At 44.5% G+C, this 20,445-nt stretch overlaps 1 protein-coding gene across 1 annotated transcript in view; it reads right to left on the reverse strand.

Moving 5' to 3' along the window:
* The window catches only part of PLG (plasminogen), a 387,567-nt gene that overhangs the window by 243,383 nt on the left and 123,739 nt on the right, over nt 1-20,445 (reverse strand). The window contains exons 5-6 of the mRNA XM_069234491.1: nt 10,929-11,068; nt 5,561-5,681 (exon numbers count right to left, since the gene is read on the reverse strand). Coding sequence (XP_069090592.1) covers nt 5,561-5,681; nt 10,929-11,068 — 261 coding nt within the window. The remainder of the gene's footprint in view (nt 1-5,560; nt 5,682-10,928; nt 11,069-20,445) is intronic.

Raw genomic sequence — 20,445 nt, forward strand, 5'->3', positions numbered from 1 at the left:
CATAAATTGGTAGCTATCAACAGTGCCTGCATCTGCTCCTCTCGGGCCTGGGCTGGGGTGGGGGTGCCGCTGACACTCATATCCCCACTCCCACGATGCCGGCACCTACAACCCAGCCGAGCTGCATCTATCTGTGTTCATGTCATCTGTCTGTTCGGTGCTGAGGAGTCGTACCGCTGCTGCTCCACTCAATCCCAGGCATCCACTGGCTCAGTGATGAAGTGGCTAGATCTGTTTAGTATGACTTTTAGCTGGCCCTGGAATAGCAACAAATAAGTCATGCCTACCAATCTTAGTTGCTTCTTCACCCCCAGGAATGAGGCTTAGCAGCACTGCACAGCTAGAGTGCAGTACGGAATAAGAAAAACTTGCATTTTCGGGCATGATTGGCTCTGCAGTGTGTGCTGCATGTACGATGGCTTCTTAATCCCTGTAGTTCAACACTCTGAACATAACCAGCCTGGGAGGTGCCACTGGCAGCAGATGTCTCACCGGTACTCAATTGCCTAATTCCACCAGGTAATAAAGTGACAGTTCTGCAGACACCAAGGTACTTGCCAGCCACATTTCAAAGAACGCCATCGGGTTCAAGCCCTCCACACCCTTACGAAAGCCAACGATACGGAGATTGCTGCAGCACGATCGTTCCTTAGAGTCTTCTGCTCTCCTCTCAAGTTTGTGGACTTTAGATGTGAGGCTCTAACCCATGTTTCTAGATCAGATAACATGGGAGGGGATTGTCCAGCAAGTTTTCAGCTTGTGTGACTCGGGTATCAAGTTTCATATGGTCATCACATAGCAGGCCTAATTCCACCACATCCACTCTGCCTTGAAAATCTTGTCTAGTTTCAGCGATGATGGCAAGGATTTTGTCCAATTTACCGTCCACCAGCGCTGCTAAGGGTCCCTCCTAAGAGACCACCAGGTCAACCGGGTTGATGGTCCTAGCCTCCCAGTGCCCCACTACCTGGGAGCTCCCTGTCCCACCCTGCCCCATACTTGGCCAGTGAGCATCGCCTTCCCCACAGTGGCCCAACTAAGTTCACAGAGGAGCAGGGCAGACAATTCACAAGAGCAAAATTGCAGCAATGCCAATGGCGTCCGCTTTCTATTAACCCGCCGAGGCCTTGGTTCCCAATGCAGGGCTGCGTACAAGGGCAGCACATGCAGCCCAGGCTGCTGAGGATCTTACAGCTGGCAAAGCTTGGTTGGGGTCTTTCCCTGGTGAGAGAAACGCAGCCCACCAGATAGGATTGTGGTTCTGCTGGATTGATACCTTTCACTTGCCTGTGCTCATGAAGACGACAACTTTGGTGTCATAGGATGGCATCAGCAGATCCAGCATGTCCTTAGTCACAGGTCAAGTGCGATGTTAGCAGATGTTTCGGTCAAGGACAATTTAGCCTCCGAGAGTGCTGTATGAGGGCCTTTGTCAGAGTCAAATCCATCAGGGTACTCCAATGTGCTCCCTACTCCCGTACCCACCTCTCCCCTCAGGCTTCGTCACTGTCTAATGAGGGAGTGTGAGCAGTCTTGATTTGGCCACGCCTGCTGGACCAACTGGTGTGTTCTCAAAGGCCTCTTTTCATGAAGTGGGAGCGCTGACTCCCTCCTGGCAAGGCCTCTCATAGAGGAAAAAAGGCACATAGTCTCTGGGGGGGAAAGCATGCACCACGCCCGCCCCCTCAGCTGCAGACCCCAGCAGCACAATGCCCCCTCTTCTGTCGCTGCTTCGCATGCTCCACATGCTCCGCAGACCGTTCCCAGTCATGTCCAGTATGCAGCAGGCCCCGCAGTCTCCTCAGCGTGGCCGAACAGGTCGTCCATCCCATCCTCAATCAGAGGGTGTCAGGAGGGAGAAGAAAAAGGCCCCCAGGAAGCAGTGTTCTATATAAATGGGGTGCGCCGATGAACAATGCGGACTGCCTCCACAGGCACCACAGGGCCTATCCGGCAGCCGTGGATCTCGCAGCAGCGGGCAAGCGAGGGGCACTGTGCCACTTCCTGATGTCAGCAGCATGGTTTATGAGCTATGTGGCAGCAATCGCGAATGCCACATTCCTGCAGGGCCCACTCTTTTGTGCTCAATAGCTGGCTCATGGGCCTCGTGGCTGCTGACGCTCACTGAGCGCCTCACCACCTCTCAGTGTCTAGGCAGTTTAAGTAAATGCTCAGTAAATGCCACTCAACCTCCCTCACATTCCTCCTCAGTCGATTTAGAAAGATGAAGATGGTGGTTAATGTTGTCGGATGATGGGTCGCCCGGTTTGAGTGAATTTAGACCACATCCACCATCTTGCGATGGATAGCCATGCCATGGTAACATATAACTCTCACACAAGAGATACACAGATAGGCATGGATATGCACAAATAACTGATGCAAAATGACTTTACTGCAAAATGTACACAGACTATTCAAATGCAAAATGAGATATGCAGTTGAAACTATTAGGATGGGTAAAATGCTAGAATGCAACACAGCTCCTAACTTCATTTCTAGCCAGAGTCAATTACAAGGGATCAGGTACACACTCCTCCAAGGCTCAGACAGTGCCAAACAGCACATTCATAGTAGGAAGACACCATTTGCTGTAAGCTACCTGAGCTTGAAGTCCTGAGGTTCCTATTGAAGAGTAGAAAGGGAATCCTTACATTGTGCATATTCCTCAAAATAGGATTCACATTCTTCACATGGCTAATATGGCATACATGGTGGAAGTAGGCAAAACTGTCAAGTAAGTTAATGGAAGGGAGCAAGTGCTTTTTGGGTGCGCTCCTCCATTGGAAATGAAAGGCTCTACTTCTGCTCCAGCAAATATAATTTCACTGTCTTGCAAATTTGGTTTCTTTACTGGTTTCTTAGTGAGGCCCCATGAACCTCTGCTTCCTTCTCTAATGAAGATCAAGGGCTTGCAAGCAACCACTAAACAGTCATGTTTGGGATCGGATAGAAAGCTTCAAATATTTGCTTGCAGTGGAAGTGGTCTTGGAGAGGCACAAGAGAGCTCACCTCAGGTTCCAACAGCAGCAGCTCCTCCACTATGGCGGAGGAGCGTTACCCCCTGCCAGCAGCAGCAGTTGCAAAACTTGATAAATAAAACGATAACAAACCATGTTTATTATCACTTTATTTTTCAAGGGGGCGGGCCATGGGGGATGACAGGCAGGAAGGGGGAGTGGTGTGCACTCCCTTTAGTGCGCATGTAGGTTCAGCCGGCAGTCTCAGGATGGCCATACCCACATGCACACTGAGCTCTCTCCAATCTGAGCTGGGTTGCGGGGTTGGAGACAGCAGGCAGAGGCTCCCAGTCTGCCTGGGAGTGAAAAGCCAGGGTGCTCAGGCCAATTCTGTCATTGCTCTCTATTGCCAACATGCCTTCGAGCCAGAAGAGCTGCGATTCGATGGGCGTCAGGTAAGTTTTTTTTATAATTTCTATTTTTCTTGTCTTTTTATTTTGTGCCCTTGCCCTGCCACTTTGCCCCGACAGCAGCCGCTCCTGTGTTCTAGGTATACTGTGTACACGTGGCTACCCACATTTGGCACCTCCTTGACTGCAGAGTTACTCAGAGAACTCCTAAACACCTATTCCCAGCTGCTTTTTTTCCAAGTCACCTTCTTTGCAACTTGTCATCTATATTCTAAAGTCAAAAAGCAAAATGTTGGATTAAGTAGAATCTCGCTGAAACTCAGTAATTTCCTTCAGACCAGATTTCTCGGCTGAACCACTCATGCTCTGCACTTTGAGGTCCCATGAATGGCATGCCCTCTTTGTCCTTTGAATTGCGTAACGTCTCTGTGAAACTCCTACCGAGCATACCAAAGGATAAAAAAACATCTTTTTGAATCAAAGATTTTTGATCATGTGACTAATTTTTGGCCGGCTCGACAAAACAGAATTGTGGAAAAGTGAGTGTTGGTTTTTGTAGTACTGAGGAGTGGGGTTTATCTTGTGTACTTTCACATTATCCTATACATATTTTCCCTTTAAGATAGGTTGTAGGGTTAAGCAAACAAAAACTGTACTGAAGAGAAAACAAAATATCTACTTCTACAAAGTTAATCATTCAATTCCTTATCGGGTAAAAGATTTTCAGTACCAAAACCAGGACTTGCTCTGTCAGAAAGCATCTGGCGTTTTCTCAGATAAATGAACAAAAGTACTTAAGCAATATCAAAAACATTAAATCATTGAAAGTCAGAAAACCAATGAATACAATTCTCAAACTAATTTAGCAAAAAGAAGAAAAAAAACAATGATTAAAATCAAGAGCAGGTGACAAAAATCAGGTAAGGGCATTAGGAGATAAGAGCTTTGGTAGAAAATGTTAACAAATGCACAAATTAAACTACAGTATGGTGGTGTAAAAAGTCAGTCAGTCTATGTGCACTACGTAAAGTAACCAGTAGAGGTCAATCTTGAACACAAAACAAAAAACACCAAAATATTATGCTGCCTCACATATGCTCATAGGATAGGATTAGAGGGCTACATGTATCAATCTTTTTATTTGCAACTCCCAAATTGCGAGTTAGAGCGACTCGCAATTTGCCAGTCGCAAAACCGTATGTAGGATAGTGTCCTTGACACTCTTTGCGACTTGCAACGGGGTCGCAAACGCCCACCTCATGATTATTCATGAGGTAGGTCGCAATTTGCGACCCCCTTAGGAATGGCGGCCCTCACAGGGATGGTGGCCTGCTGGAGACAGCAGACCACCATATCTGTGACTGCTTTTAAATAAAGCAGTTTTTTTTTTTTGTAATGCTGCCCATTTTCCTTAAAGGAAAACGAAGTGCATTACAAAAACAAAAAATGAAACGTTTTTGTTTCATTTTTTCAGAGCAGGCAGTGGTCCGTAGGAAAAATGTTTTCAGTGACATTCACAAAGGGGAAGGGGTCACATTTGCGAATGTGTATACCACCAGTGTGACACTGGTGCTAACTGCGATTGTTTTGCGACCGCATTCGCGGTCACAAAACAATCAAACATGGGACTGCAAGTCGCAATTAGGAAGGGAACACTCCTTCCTAATTGCGAGTCGCAATCCCGTTTTGCGATTTGATAAAAAGTTTACTGAATCGCAAAACTGGGTTTGTGCATCGGGAACTGCATTTTGCACGTCGCAAACAGCCAAATTCGCTGTTTGCGATGTGCAAAATAGTTCGTACATGTGGCACCAGAGTTACTTACCCAACAGAGTAGGGCGGACTGTTCGAATAGCCTGTAAGAGCCATTAAAGGCCTGCTCTCTTATTGCTAAGGGCAGAAAACATTCATCAAGACCTTTGAGCAGCCCCCCTATGCACACAGTCATATAATGAAAGTAACAAAAGTCCATTAAAAAAATAAAGTGTTGGGAGGCATACACGTAAAGGCAGCTAACACATACAAGTGGGTTCTTGCAATATGAAAAAACTGCTTCAAGGACACTGGCTTGTTTTTGATAACGAGATATGAAAAGGTTTTGTGGAGTCTGGTAAAAGGAGAAATTCTATATTTGTTCGTTTTGTTAATTACTTGCTCTGATTAACGTGGATTGTTCTTGTCGTCACTTACATTTCAGGTTTGTATCCATGACTATGAGGTGTTTGTGAGTCCCAGTTCTGGCATTCATAGCCAGACTCTGTTTTTGATACAGATCCTTTATAGTTTTCTCCACTGCAGTGCATACAATCCTCTGCAAGATAGGAAGACAAAAAGAATACACATAAGGGCAGAATGAACACAGTCACAAAGGCTTATTGTACAACAACATAGTTAATGACATGAATTTACTGTAAGTGTAACAAATAACATTACACCGCGGAAATACCAGTGCTACAGCCCATCAAATGCTTTCCAACCCGTGATTACGTTTTATATGAAGAATAATGCAATTTATATTTGTGTGCATGGGATTTTGAATGATCTCAATGAGTAACGGTGGTATTTTCATGGTCTCTTCTTTTCATTTCCGGATGCTTATATAAGCCGTTCTCTTTGAAACTTGTTTTCTCCCCTGCCCCAATCATTTGGGGCTGCCATTAGCACTCAGGCCTCATTACAAGTTTCCCTTTAACTCTATGGGGAAATACCAGAAACATAGTTAATGACTCCAGACAGTATCATCCCGCTTTTTCTGCTCCCCCATGCAGTAGCAAAGAAGCCAGTAAGGGGCAGGCCCTGCAGATGCCCACAGCCCTCGGAGCTCCACTAGGAAGTGCGGGCCCGATCTCTCTCTGTTTGGAAATATTGAGTCTGGAGTGTACGGTCACAATACTTCCAGGCTCAGAGACACCAGTAAATTCAGCTGAGAGGCTCTCCTGGAGATACGCATTCGGGCAACTTAAGATGAGTGCTTAAGATGACTGCTGAAAATATTATTTGCAACTAACCTTTTGTCCTGTGGTGTGTATCTTAAATATGTATTTAAATAGGGTAATGTTTTTTAAAGTCTTTTGAAAATGAAGAAAAAGACAAACACTTAACATGCCTCATTTAGCATAGAGTGATAAGTTTACTACCAATGCTAAATAACGGATTCCACTGACTGACATATACTCCCATCACATAATCTCAACTTTCAGCCCAATATTTTCACAAATTTCAGGAAATGTGGACAAAGTCCACAGATCGTTCTCTCTTTGCTTCAAAGCCTCTTAATTTAATTGCAGCATTTTATACTGCTTCTTTCAAGAGAACTATTGAGAGACCTTCACCAATGTTTAACGATCGTGACTGAACATATGACTATTTTATATATATGAAAATGTGCCTGGGTTTATTATCTTATTCCATCAAAAGCTATTGCTATAAGCAATCCCATTAATTGCTTTCAAACGTTGCAATATCTATTAACCAATATCACCAATGATCTATTATCTTCTGAACAATGTCTTTCTTGTGATGAAAACTGTTTTTTCTGCAGTCCATCAATTTCTGACCTCAGAGATTAAGACTATACTAACATCTATTTGTCTCACACTCTACTTTCTTTGCATAAAACAAAAGGACACACATTGCCTTTTGTTTTAAACAAATATACTCTCCACTCTTTCAAATCTTTATGAGATTTCTCGTTCGCCCTGTTTGGTGGCATTTCTAAAAAGATGTGATTGATGTAATTAGTCATAATGAGAGACCAAAGGGTTAGGTGCACGGTACGATGTTGAGGCATAGGGCCAGATGTACGAAATACATGAATTGCGACTCGCAAATTGAGAGTCAGAGAGACTCGCAATTTGCGAGTCGCAATTCAGGATGCAGAACGGTGTCTCAGACACCGTCTGCGACTCGCTATGGGGTCGCAAAGACCCACCTCATTAATATTAATGAGGTGGGTCGCATTTTGCGACCCTATAGCGAGTCTAGGCACTCGCGGGGATGGTGGCCTGCTGAAGTCAGCAGACCTCCATGTCTGTGACTGCTTTTTCAATAAAGCAGTTTTTTTTTTCATTTTGCAGCCCGTTTTCCTTAAAGGAAAACGAGTTGCAAAATGAAAAAAATACCGAAACCATTTGGTTTCGTTTTTTCAGTGTAGGCAGTGGTCCATTGGACCACTGCCTGCTCTGAAAAAATAATCTGGGCAACATTCACAAAGGGGAAGGGGTCCCAAGGGGACCCCTTCCCTTTTGCGAATGAGTTACCACCAGTGTGACAATGGTGGTAACTGCGGGTTGCTTTGCGACCGCATTCGCGGTCACAAAGCAATTCTGCATTGCGATGCGAGTCGCAAATAGGAAGGGGACACCCCTTCCTATTTGCGAGTCGCATTCACAAATTGCGAGTCGGTACCGACTCGCAATTTGTGAATGTGCATCGCGTTTGGCCGTTTGCATGCCGCAAACTGCAATTTTCGCAGTTTGCACCATGCAAACGGCTACCTACATCTGGCCCATAGTGTTTTTACTCAGCGGAGATAGGGCGTGGTCGAAAGTCAATTATGGATACACATGCAGTTAGGGAGGGATCGTTAGGTGAAATGTCCCAGGGGAAAGGGAGAAGATTACCAGGTTCCACTTTCATTTGGGGGTGGCATAACCACCTTGAGGGCCAGGGGCTGCTCTAGAGAGCCGCTAGTGTCAATCACAGCTTGGCTCCACCCTCCCTGAATAATATTTTGAGCAGGTCCCACTGAATGTGCACTGTTTTTTAACAAACATTTTTTCTATATAACAGCATTCGGATTTCTTTTATTTTTGTTAAAATGTCAGTGTAACTAGATGTACCTAGATGACAGTTCCACGAAAAGTGCCTTTCCTTATCACATACTTCAGTCAACTCCCTGCAAAGTGTAGTTCTGTTTACTAGCGGCCATGAAATGATTTTCCAATTAAAAACAGAAAAGACAGTTTTGTGACACAGAATTGCGATTCTACATGGAAGGAACTCTCTATTTTACTATTCTTCGAATTTAGTACAATGAAAAAAGCGAATTCGTTCCAAAGAAGAGACATTTCCCTTCAGTATCAATGGCGATCTTTCAAATATGGCGCCCATGACGAATAATGTTGTCTTTTAGAGTATACAATATTAGCAGGTGAAGTATTATCAGATTATTCAATGTTCTGCTCCACAGAGCTGAGGGGCGGGGGGGGGGGGAAGAATGCCTTTTGGCTAGGTTCACACTCTAGAAATATCATATACATACATACCTTTCTGAAAGCTTTTGACTAAGTTAAAAAAAGTAACCATTGTACAGGGTGTGACTGATGATCTTTTTAATTACGCCCTTATACTCATAAGAATTTAGAAAAAATTGGCGTTCTTGAAGTCACCTGAAGTGCCTCAATTTCAACTGATTTCTGAGCTGAAAAGAATAAACATAGCATGCCACCTCTTTGTGGACCTGATTCACGAAGGTAAACGTACACTTTTTTTGTAAGTTTACTACTTTTAGGTATTCACAAACTACATGCAGAGTTGTAAGACTCTGCACTCCCTATACTTATGTAGTCTGAGTTTCCACCACTTGTAGGATCTACAATTTGGATGGAGAACTCCGCACACATAAGTATACAGAGTGTGGAGCCGTAAAACTCTGCAATTAGTTTGAGAATACCTGATAGTAGTAAACTTAGACAAAAGTGGAAGTTCACTTTTGTGAATCAGGTCCTCAGAAGATTTTCTGCTTCAGAATGTTCAGTGAATTCAACATCCAGGAGCTGGTAATCATCAAAGATCAACAATGCCTGTCGTACTCCCCGGATCACCTGGTAAGAAATGATAAGGAGGGCCTCAGTGAAGATGCTGAGTCCAAGGTGTTTACATCAGGAGCGAGGAGTGGATCTTGGTGGAGGGTGGTACACACCAGCAGGCCAAGCTGGGAATCTCACTGCAAGGCAGGAGCAATGCATGTGGGGGGGTGAATAGGTTAAGAGGTGTAGCACTAAACTTTGCTGGGGGGTTAAGATGCTCAATGATGGTCACAGTCAATTGCTTTCAATTGGTGCCAGTCCATTGGCTGCTCTGAATGGCATTTTGCAGCAGCGGGAAAGGCTTCCTGCTGCTGAAAATGGCTGCTCAAACTGTCAATTAATTTGCCGTTCTTGAGACTGATAAGAGGTTAATTCCAAAGATTAGCAGAGGAGCACAATCTACTGTGCGATTTGCTTGGTGTGTACATCGAATGTACCTGCAAAGATGACCCTGAAATCTTGACTTTCACAAAATGCTGTCAAGACAAGAAATCTATCTCTATTACAACTGTGGTACACCACCTTAATAGTCTGTTACACTTTCAAAGCTACTGCATTATTGCTCTCTCTTGCAGCTATTTAGTCCAATATAATGTTCTCAAGTGTCTTCCTGCCCTGCATGATGTACTGTGCTTGCCAGAGTCAGTATTACCTGGTGGAGAAGGATTACGAAAGGTTTTCCTGTCTGTCTGTGCAGGTGGCAACACAAGCCAAGGGACTCGTTCCCATTTTTCTCCATATCTACTTAAGTCACACCCAGTGCTTCAGTGAAGTGCCAGGCGGGTTGTCACAACTCAAGAAAGGGTGGTCAGGTGTTGACTGATCTGTCCCGTGGGCAAGGGGAACATTAGGCCTCTTTTCCAGGGATGCGCTGAGTCTCTAGTACCTCCCCACTCCTCACACCAAGGAAGAGGCCTGTCAAACACCAATCAGAATGGTGATTTTATTCTTCCTGAGTTTTCCCCTTCCATGCAGTATGGCAATCCTGAACTGGATCACAGCATGAAAGGAGGATGGGGCTGGAAATCATATGTCTTAGTTATGCCCCCCTCTGGAAAAGCCCCACCTATTTCATAAGTCTGCCAATGGTGAGCAGAAGTCTGTGTGTTGCTGGCTTTTAATTCCCAGTGGGAACACAAACCATCCATTTTCCTTGGAAACAAGGTTCTCTTTCAGAGGATCCTCATCAATAGTTATAACCACTGAATAGGGACCGGGTCCCTGCGCATGGACAGGACTATTCAGTGCTTATGACTTTGATTCCCCTGGAAGAGAACTAGGATTACAGGTAAGCAAGTTATGCTTCACTTCCAGGGGATCATCATCAATAGTCATAAGAACTGAATAGTCCCGCTCATGCACGGGACGGGCCCCGCGCATGGGGGGGACTAAAAGTGCTTAAGACTTTGATGAGGATTCCCTGGAAGAGAACTAGGATTACAGGTAAACAATGTATCCTTTTAATCCACCTAGGGCAGACCACCCATTATTTAATAAGTGGTAATATTTTTCTACCGGGATACCAAAGCAACAAACTTTTCTAGAGCTCTTTTTGGATATAGTTCTACATTAAAGAAGTTACAATGAATATCGTAATGTAATTGGTGAGGCTATTTACATTAGGAATGCACCTAATAATGTAAGTCGAATAACATATTCACTGCATTGGCAACACACAATGTGTACCTTATGTGTGGTTTACAATTAGGGGAGTAAATGTCAGTTCTGTAATTTCTTTCTCATGTTACCTTCACAATCTTGAATATTGCAGTAGTCGAATCTGAGAGTGGGATCAGTGGTGTAGCACCAAGGCCCTTTCGCATCGGAGTCAGGGTTTCGGCAGAAGTTTGACTCTAGACCAGCATTAGGAAATTTCTCTGGAGTAATGCTATGAAAAACAAAAATATAGTTATACGTAAGCCAAGGAGGTGAAGGTGAAATAGTAAAAAACACGGAGGCACATCAAAATGTTGAATTTGTATATCAACCTACAAAAATATTTAATCTAAAATATTTACTACCACTATATCTGCAAGGTAAGAATATGTAGGTAGACACAGAGTTGGTATTCTCAAATAGCTAAAATATTGAATCCAGAATATTGACTACTGCTATGTCATCAAGTTAAGTATTTATATATAAGAATAGATTTACTACTATTAACTGCATAATTACTTGTAATTTCCTTGACAATATAAAGGTAGTTTAGATTCTCCATTCTATAGTTCATTGTATATTTCTTGTGGGTTGATACAAGCAACTCTGTACTGCAGTAGAACACCAAGCAGCATGAACATCTGTAAGTCATAGGTATAAATACCAGGTATGTGTGTCTTGACAAATGCAGATAGTCTAATATAAACAGTTACATCCATCTAGTCACATTGTTTTCTGCAGTATAAGTGGTTTACAAGCAGGGATAGAAGGCAGTGACTTGAGAATGTTGGGATGCTTGAAGAGAGCTTCACCGGCAATCAAGGCAGGCACATCATGATTGGAGAAGACGCTTCACAATTACAGTTCCCAGCCCAGTAGGTCTCAACTCCGAAAAACACAAATACTTATTAGAGAATACAGAGGAGAGATGCAAACGTAGTGTAAGGTCCACATCAGAAATTATATTAAGACAAATCTGAAGATTTAAATCTATGCAGCCTGTAAGAGCAAGGGAGACGAAAGATGTGGCAGTGAAATGCAGCAAAGGAGACCAGCAAATTCAACTTGAGGTGTGGCTCTAGGCAAGTGTTCCTAAAAAGGCTCCAATTAACATAGGAAAAGTCTTCTTCACTCAAAGGTGGGTGAAAGCCAATATTAGAAGTGCTTTGCAGTGACAGGTGATGAACTAGGAACAAAATCCAAAAAAAGCCTGGGACACATACAACACAGAGTAAAAGCTGACTTACAGACAAAGTGCCTGATTTAGTGATGGGTGGTAATGTAAAATCCAGTGGATGTCGCAAACTTGCCCTTAGAGGGATTACTGCTTGTAGAATTAGGGCTGCCATCTCGTAGTGTGGCAGGGGTGATTCTGACTGCTGCTTATTCACCCCAGTGGTGGATTTGCTGCATCCAATGGAACATGCCATATTTTACAGTACTATGAATATCAAGCACAGGCACTGAGTCTACTGATGTGTTGCAGCAGCCAGCATGAAACAGACTGATTTGATTGGCGTGGTCGTCTTGGTCAGTCTGTTTATTTATTAGAGATTTTTTAGCCCCTTCGCTGCCAGGCTTTTTCCCCCTCAGGTGCCAGGCCTTTTTTGGGCTGTTTGGGGCAGTTCACGCTTAGACCCACATAACTCTTTGTCCACATAAGCTACCCATGCCAAATTTGTGTCTTTTTTCCCAACATCCTAGGGACTCTAGAGGTATCCAGAGCTTCTGGGTTCCCCTAGAGGAGACCAAGAAATTAGCCAAAATACAGCAAAAATGTCGTTTTTCTTTTTTTTTTTTAAAGGGGGAAAAGGGCTGCAGAAGAAGGATTGTGCTTTTCCCCCTGACATGGCATCAAGAAAGGGTTTGTGGTGCTAAAATCACCATCTTCCCAGCTTTTAGGAACAGGTAGCCTTAAGTCAGAAAACCAAATTTTCAACACAATTTTGTCATTTTACTGGGACATATCCCATTTTTACTATTTTTTGTGCTTTTACCCTCCTTCCAGTTAGTGACAGAAATGGGGATGAAGCCAATGCTGGATCCCAGAAAGCTAAACATTTCTGAAAAGTAGACACAATTCTGATTTCAGAAGGGGTAATTTGTGCAGATCCTACAAGGTTTCCCTACAGAAAATAACAGCTAAAATAAAAAATATTGAAATTGAGGTGAAAAAACAGCCATTTCTCTCCACGTTTTACTCTGTAACTTTTTAATGCCATGTCATATTTTCAAAATCAATATACTGTTATGTCTGCTGGACTCTTCTGTTTGTGGGGATATATAGGGCTTGTGGGTTCATCAAGACTCCTAGGTACCCAGAGCCAATAAATGAGCTGCACCTTCCAATGGGTTTTCATTGTACACCGGGTATACAGCAATTAATTTAGTGAAATATTAAGAGTGAACAATAGGTATCAAGGAAACCTTTATATTTCTGAAATGGGCACAAGATAAGGTGTTGAGAAGCAGTGGTTATTTGCACATCTCTGAATTCTGGGGTCCCCATATTAGCATGTGAATTACAGGGCATTTCTCAAATGGTACCTCACTTGCTTGGGTAGGCCTAATGCCCATGACAGGAAACGCAACATGGACACATCACATTTTTACAATTAAACCTGACGTGTTTTTTGGAAAGTGCCTTCTGTGGATTTTGGCCTCTAGCTCAGCCGGCACCTAGGGAAACCTACCAAACTGTGCATTTTGAAACTAAATACCTAGGGGAATCCAGGACGGGGTGACTTGTGGGGCTCTCACCAGGTTCTGTTACCCAGAATCCTTTGCAAACCTCAAAATGTGCCCAAAAAGCCCCACTTTTTCCTCAAATTCTGGTGGTAGAAAGTTCTGGAATGTGAGAGGAGCCACAAATTCCCTTCTACCCAGCATTCCCCTAAGTCTCCTAAGAAAAATTGTACCTCACTTGTGTGGGTAGGCCTAGTGCCTGCAACAGAAAATGCCCCAAAACACAACGTGGACACATCACATTTTCCCAAAGGAAACTGACCTGTTTTATGCAAAGTGCCTAGCTGTGGATTTTGGCCGCTAGCTTTGCCGACACCTAGGGAAACCTAGAGAACCTGTACATTTTTGCAAACTAGACACCTAGGGGAACATAGGATGGGGTGACTTGTGGTGCTTTGTCCAGGGTCTGATACCCAGATTCCTTTGCAAACCTCATAATTTGGCAAACAAATTATTTTACCTCACATTTCGGTGCTTGCAAGTTCTGGAATCTGAAGGGAGCCACAAACTTCATTCTACCCAGCGTTCCCCCAGGTCTCCTGATAAAAATGGCACCTCACTTGTGTGGGTAGGCCTAAGGCCCATGACAGGAAATGCCCCAAAACACTATGTGGACACATCAAAATTATCAAATTCAAAACTACCTGTTTTTGAGGGGGGCACCTGCGTTTTTGGTTCTGGGCTCAGCAGCCATCTAGGGAAACCTACAAAACCCATCACTTCTGAAAACTAGATACTGGAGGGAGTCCAGGGAGATGTGACTTGCATGGATCTCCTAGTGTTGTCATACCCAGAATCCTCAGCAAACCTCAAATGTAGCTAAAAAAATCAAATTTTCTCCACATTTCAGTGTGGAATCACTGCACCCGCACAAATTTCCTACTCCCCTCTGTCTCCCGGTAAAAATGAAAGCTCACTTGTGTAGGTGGGCCAAGTGCTTGTGACAGGGAAAAGCCAAAAACATGTTGAAAATGAGGGGGAACCAAAGTGGGTCTAAAAGTGCAGTTTGAAAAAAAATATTTTTAGGCTTACAAGTTGGGCAGAACTTTTATCAGTATAGATGCGAAAATGCTGGGTGGTAGGAACTTTGGGGATTCCTGCAGATTCCGGAGGGTTCCATCACAAAAATATGGAAAACAAATGTGTGATTTGAAGAAAAAGTTGAAGGTTTGCAGGGCATTCTGGGTAAGAAAATGGTGCTGGGTGCATGTGAAACACACCACCCTGCACTCACCCAGATGTTTCATTTTCAGATGTTTCTAGGTCCTGTAGATTTTTCTACATGGCAGCGTCCCAAATTCCAAAAAGTGCAACCCTCACCATTCTAAGTGGGACGATTTTGAGAGTTAGACAAGGTCTCATGGCCCAAACGTAAAACCAAAACCCAAAAAAATCAAATGTCCTCTGCTTGCCTGGGGATAAGATGTTTTAGTGTGCGGGGGGAGCGCTGAAGGGCTGTTAATCCCTTCAGTTGGGGTGGGGGGAGAGCCATGCTCATTCTGGTTGGTAGCAACCACCCCCTCTATGTTTTATTTTTTTCAATTCTCTGGCATGTAGTAGTCTTTTTGCCCACCCGGGGAGTGGATCGGGGCAATTGCCCCATCTGCCCACTGGTGGGCAGAACAACTTTTGCCCCCATTTATTTGGGGTGGGGGTATGGGCATACCCCCACCCTCCTTTTTTGAAAAAAAATCTTCCCTGGTCTCTGTTGCGCTTTCTGCCCCACTTGGGAGCAGATCGGCCTTACAAAAACGTTGGACGATCTGCCCCCCGGGTGGTGGGGCAGAAATGGCCAACAGTAATGTGCCCCCATGGGGAGTGACCCTTGCCCAAGGGGCTGCCCTCCCAAACAAAAAACACACACATACACACACCAATCCCTGGTGCTTAAGTGGGTTCTGCCCCCGTGGGGACAGATGGGCCTAATAGATGGTCGGAAATAAATTTGCCCTCCAAGGGAGTGACCCTTGCTTATGGGGTCGCTCCCAATCTGTAAAAGTAAAAATCCCTGGTGCCTAGTGGTTTCTGCCACACTTCCCCAGGGAAGTGACCCCTGCCTAATGGTTCGCTCCCCTTCGGTGAAGTTGGTGCAAAAACAAAAAATCCCTGGTGTCTAGTAGTTTCTGCCCCCCTTTGGGGCTGATTGGCCTATGAAAAAAAGGCCCATCTGCCCCCAAGGGGGGCAGAAGTGGCCTAAAATGTAATTGGCCCCCAGGGGAGCGACCCTTGCCTAAGGGGTCGCTCCTCATCTGTAAAAAATCAAAAACAAAATCCCTGGTACCTAGTGGTTTCTGCCCCCCTTTGGAGCAGATAGGCCTAATTAAAATAGGCCGATCTGCCCCCAAGGGGGGCAGAAATGGCCTAAAGTAAATTTGCCCCAGGGAACGACCCTTGCCTAAAGGGTCACTCCCCTTTAGTGAAATTGTCATTAAAAAAAGAAAATCCCTGGTGTCTAGTGGTTTCTGCCTTCCTTGGCGGCAGATTGGCCTAAAAATAATTGCCCGATTTGCCCCCAAGGGGGGCAGAAATGGCCTAAAAAGATTTTACCCCCCGGGGGAGCGACCCTTACCTAAAGTTTGCTCCCCACATCTAAAAAATAAAAAAAATGATCCCTGGTATCTATGGGTATCTGCCCCCACAGATCGTCCCAATTACAATGGGCCGATCTTCCCCCAGGGGAGGCAGAAAAGGCCTTAAAAAAATTGGGGAACGAACCTTATGCCAATTTCTAAAATAAACAAAGATCCCTGGTGTCTAGTGGGCATTTCTGCAGCTGCAGAAATGCTCACAGAGACATGAAAGGAAAGGCAAGGCCTTTCCTTTGATGCCTCTGTGTACCCCCACCTCCCGGTCGGAAGAGAAATGGTTTGCATTTCTTTTCCGATCACGCTGGAAGCTGGGCGATTGCGTGCTGACGTCATCAGGCGTCACTGGGGGGCTGGGTGTGGAAGGGGAAACAATTTACTTTCTATCCCTGCCCTGGGTGGTGGGGGCGAGGCTCATGGGGGGAGTGCTAGCGCTTCCCCAATGAGCCAGGTCAAGGACGTAACGGTTATGTCCTTGGCAGCAGCAGGGAGGAGTGGTAGGCTGGGCACTTAAGTTTAAAGTGCACATCTCTTTGGCTCTCTGTCCTGTGACGGCCATTCAGACATGCACACTTTAAATCTCTCAACACAGCTATCTTAGACAGTTGTGTTGAGAGCAAGCACAGGCTTCCAGTGCACTTGCGAGCACAGAGGGAGCCTGCTCTATCCAATCGTGGCGCTTCTCTAATGCGGATTAACAGCATGAGAGCAGTGCTAGGATTGGTTAGGGGAGTTGGCTGGGCCAGTGTCTGGAGGAGAGAACAACACTGGGATCAGAGCGAGGACATGCAGCAAGATAAATGACAATTTTATTTCCTTTTTTTATGTATTTTATGTCTGCATGTATGATGTCCACTAAATTGATAACATGCATTACCATTGTTAAGTTAAACATTTTAACTTTAAAACAATTATGTAATGCATGTCGGCACTCAGCAATTTAGTTAATGAAATGTTGAGCCTTACCTGTGCATGCACCCACCACCCATTGGCCCACCCCCACCACTCTCCGTAGTTGGCAGCCGCCACTGCCTATTTTAATATAGAACTTTTCAGTTAGACAATTTTCCCACCTATTAAAATACTGCTGCATCTATGCAGTTCCTAGCCATTCACTCACTTGCACACCAGTAATGATAGCCTCTGTCTGCCTCATTGTCATTACAGCATGTCCCTTCCTTTATATGTTTACAAGAAACGCTTTTGCATTCGTTTTAATGCTCAAACTAAGGCTTTTTCCTCTGGACAGTATGAGTACGACTAAGGCATTTCAGTAATGAAATTACTTCCATCCTATGACCTCAATGCTTTCCAACAATGCAAGTTTACTTCCACAACCATCAAGTTAATTTTTTTCTTCAGACTTTGCACTATTTGGGAAACTCTCTTCTGCTTTCTTTTTGCTCTTTGAATGTATTTTTTTTGGAGAACTGGGCTCAATAAATCAATGTATTGTTCCAGAAGTTTTTCCCCAGTGATTTGAACAGCAGCACCACTTTTAAGGTCTCACCGGAGACAGTACATGCACATTTTGTTAGCTTACAAGGAGCTTAGAGCCCATCCATAGCTTACTATTAGTTGCCTTCTTCATCACTCTCAGTTCCTGCTTATCCTTTGATAGAGCATACCAACTTCACTTCCTCTTTGTTTGTTTGTCCCTCCCCTTGGGGCATGGTCCAAGTACTGCTTCCTGTGCCCGATGCTTGTCCTTCTAATGCTCACGCTTGGATTGAGGCACTTTTTTTCTTGTTGCTTCCCCTGCCCGTCATAATTTCTTATTCGCCTGTTGGTACTGCTTGCCCCATTGTTGTTCCTTGCTCTGTTGTTGTTGTTTGTTCCTCCATCGTTGTTGCTGCCCCTATTTGTACTCCCACTCCTGCGCAGTTGTCTGCTCCACTGTTGCCAGCCCATTGTTGTTTGCATAGCCCCCCCCCAGGCATCATTACTTGGCCATCGTTGTCTGCCCCAAATGGAGAAACAACAGCGCTAGAATTCCGTCAGCTCTGATCACATTACAGTACCTTTTTTCTTTACTTTCACATTGATGTGTGCCAATTCAGAAGCTGTGTGGTTTAACGCCTTTGGCTCTGAAATCACACAGATGAAAGAAAATGTTGTTGCTGCTCATATTGTTCACACGCAGTAAAATCAGCACTTTCTGTGAGGGCAATGCTCTGCTAATGAACGTAGGAGAGTTCAAAACGTTCAAATGAAGCCTACATTTTCAAGTGACACTGAAGTGGTAACTCACGGACTACATTAACCATAAAACATTGGGAGTCTCAAGGACAGGCCTCAGTGAAGGACTTCACTTATGGCCATATTTATACTTTTTGACGCACATCTGCGCCAATGCAGTTGTGCGTCAAATATTTTACCGCCGGCTAACGCCATTCCAACGCACCATGCGGGCGCCTTATTTATGGAATGACGTTAGCCGGCGCTGCGGACTGGTACACGTCTAAAAAAATGACTCACACCTGGCAGCGCCGGCGTATGGGAAAATGGGGGTTGTGCGTCAAAAAATGGTGCAAGTCAGGTCTGAGCAAAAATCAGGCCTCACACCAGACTTGCGCCATTTTTTTTTACGCCCAACCTCCATTGACATGACTCCTATCATAGCAAAGACAGGAGTCATGCCCCCTTGCCCAATGGCCATGCCCAGGGGACTTATGTCCCCTGGGCATGGTCATTGGGCATAGTGGCATGCAGGGGGGCCCAAATCAGGCCCCCCATGCCACTTAAATAAAATAAAAAAAATACTTACCAGAACTTACATTTCCTTCCCTGGGATGGGTCCCTCCATCCTTGGGTGTCCTCCTGGGGTGGCCAAGGCTGGCAGGGGGTGTCCCTGGGGGAAGGGGAGGGCACCTCTGGGCTCCTTCTGAGCCCACAGGTCCCTTAACGCCTGCCCTGACCCAGGCATCAAAAAACGGCACCCTTCAGGCTGGGCACCGTTTTTTAAGGCCCACCCCCTCCTGTGCGTCAAAATGACGCCAGAGTATAAATAAGACGCACAGGCCTTAAAGTCATTTTTTTGGAAGGGAACGCCTACCTTGCATATAATTAACCCAAGGCAGGTTCCCCCTTCCAAAAAATGATGCACATGGTGGGATTTTGACGTCCGCAGGGTCGGGCTTCAAAGTATAAATATGGGTCAAGGTTTGCGCCGAATGTTCGTCAAAAATTTTGACGCACATTTGTATGCCCCTTAGTGTGCAGTAGTGTGCCCCCTGCTGGTGTGTGAGAAGAGTATTACTTTCAAATAAAACACAAAAGATCCTGTGGCAGAAAACCCACAGGAAGTAAAAAATAGAAAGGAAACAGGTATTGGCAAAGCCAAGAGATCTCGCCTTGAAAAGGAGAATGCTGACTATTTGGCTTTACCAATGCATTTTGCACTGGCATTTTTATGTGCACAGTACAAATGTTCACATACATTGCAATGCATGTACATGCATGTGACCACTTGGAATGATATAAAAAAAAACATTCCAAGAGGCTTGCCATGGGCATACATTGTGACACATGCAAAAGTGTGCGTCGCAAAGCATGCACACACGTACATCATAAAGTTCTGATGTTTATTTTGGCTTCTTTTATTTTACCATTCAAACATGAAACTAAAATAAAATAAAATAAAAGGAGGGCAGATGTATGAAAGCAGAAGTAAGTACTCAGTAGCATTTTGCAGCTGCTGGTCCCTATAAAAAGTAGAGTGGACCGTTAAGGGGGCCGAAGAGGTGGATGGGTGGGGGAGCATCAAAGAGTAACTGATGAGCGGGGAGGTTAAGGGGGCAGCAAAGTAGCTTTTGTGTACCTGAATGAGGAGATGCATTTTTTTTTACATTTACATATGCGAAATGTCATTGGCTAATACAAACTCATTGATAGATTATCAGTGCCTAGAGCCTGCTGAACCATGATAGCCAATGGCTGAAAGTGCCTGTTTTTTGTGTGCTGTGTTGTACGGTGCGTAATAGAAACAGCTCCCGCCAGATCACTAAAGCTGTCTGTAGGTAGGACTTAAGAAGAGGTGCATACAACTTCTAGAATACAGTAAAGGGCAAATCCAAAACAGTCACACAGCCGTTGTCAACCAGTATGTTTCACAGCAGTCTTTGCTCAAAACAGAATCTATTTTATGCATTTGTATGGATCAGGGCAAATAAAAATATATCAAAGAGAAACATTACTTGTATTTGTTTACACCTGACAGATAAAAGAGTCCTACCACTGCACCATATTAGTAATGCTAGCAAAAGCGTATATGGTTGAC

This window comes from Pleurodeles waltl, chromosome 5, assembly GCF_031143425.1.
Source record: "Pleurodeles waltl isolate 20211129_DDA chromosome 5, aPleWal1.hap1.20221129, whole genome shotgun sequence".
Lineage (NCBI taxonomy): Eukaryota > Metazoa > Chordata > Amphibia > Caudata > Salamandridae > Pleurodeles > Pleurodeles waltl.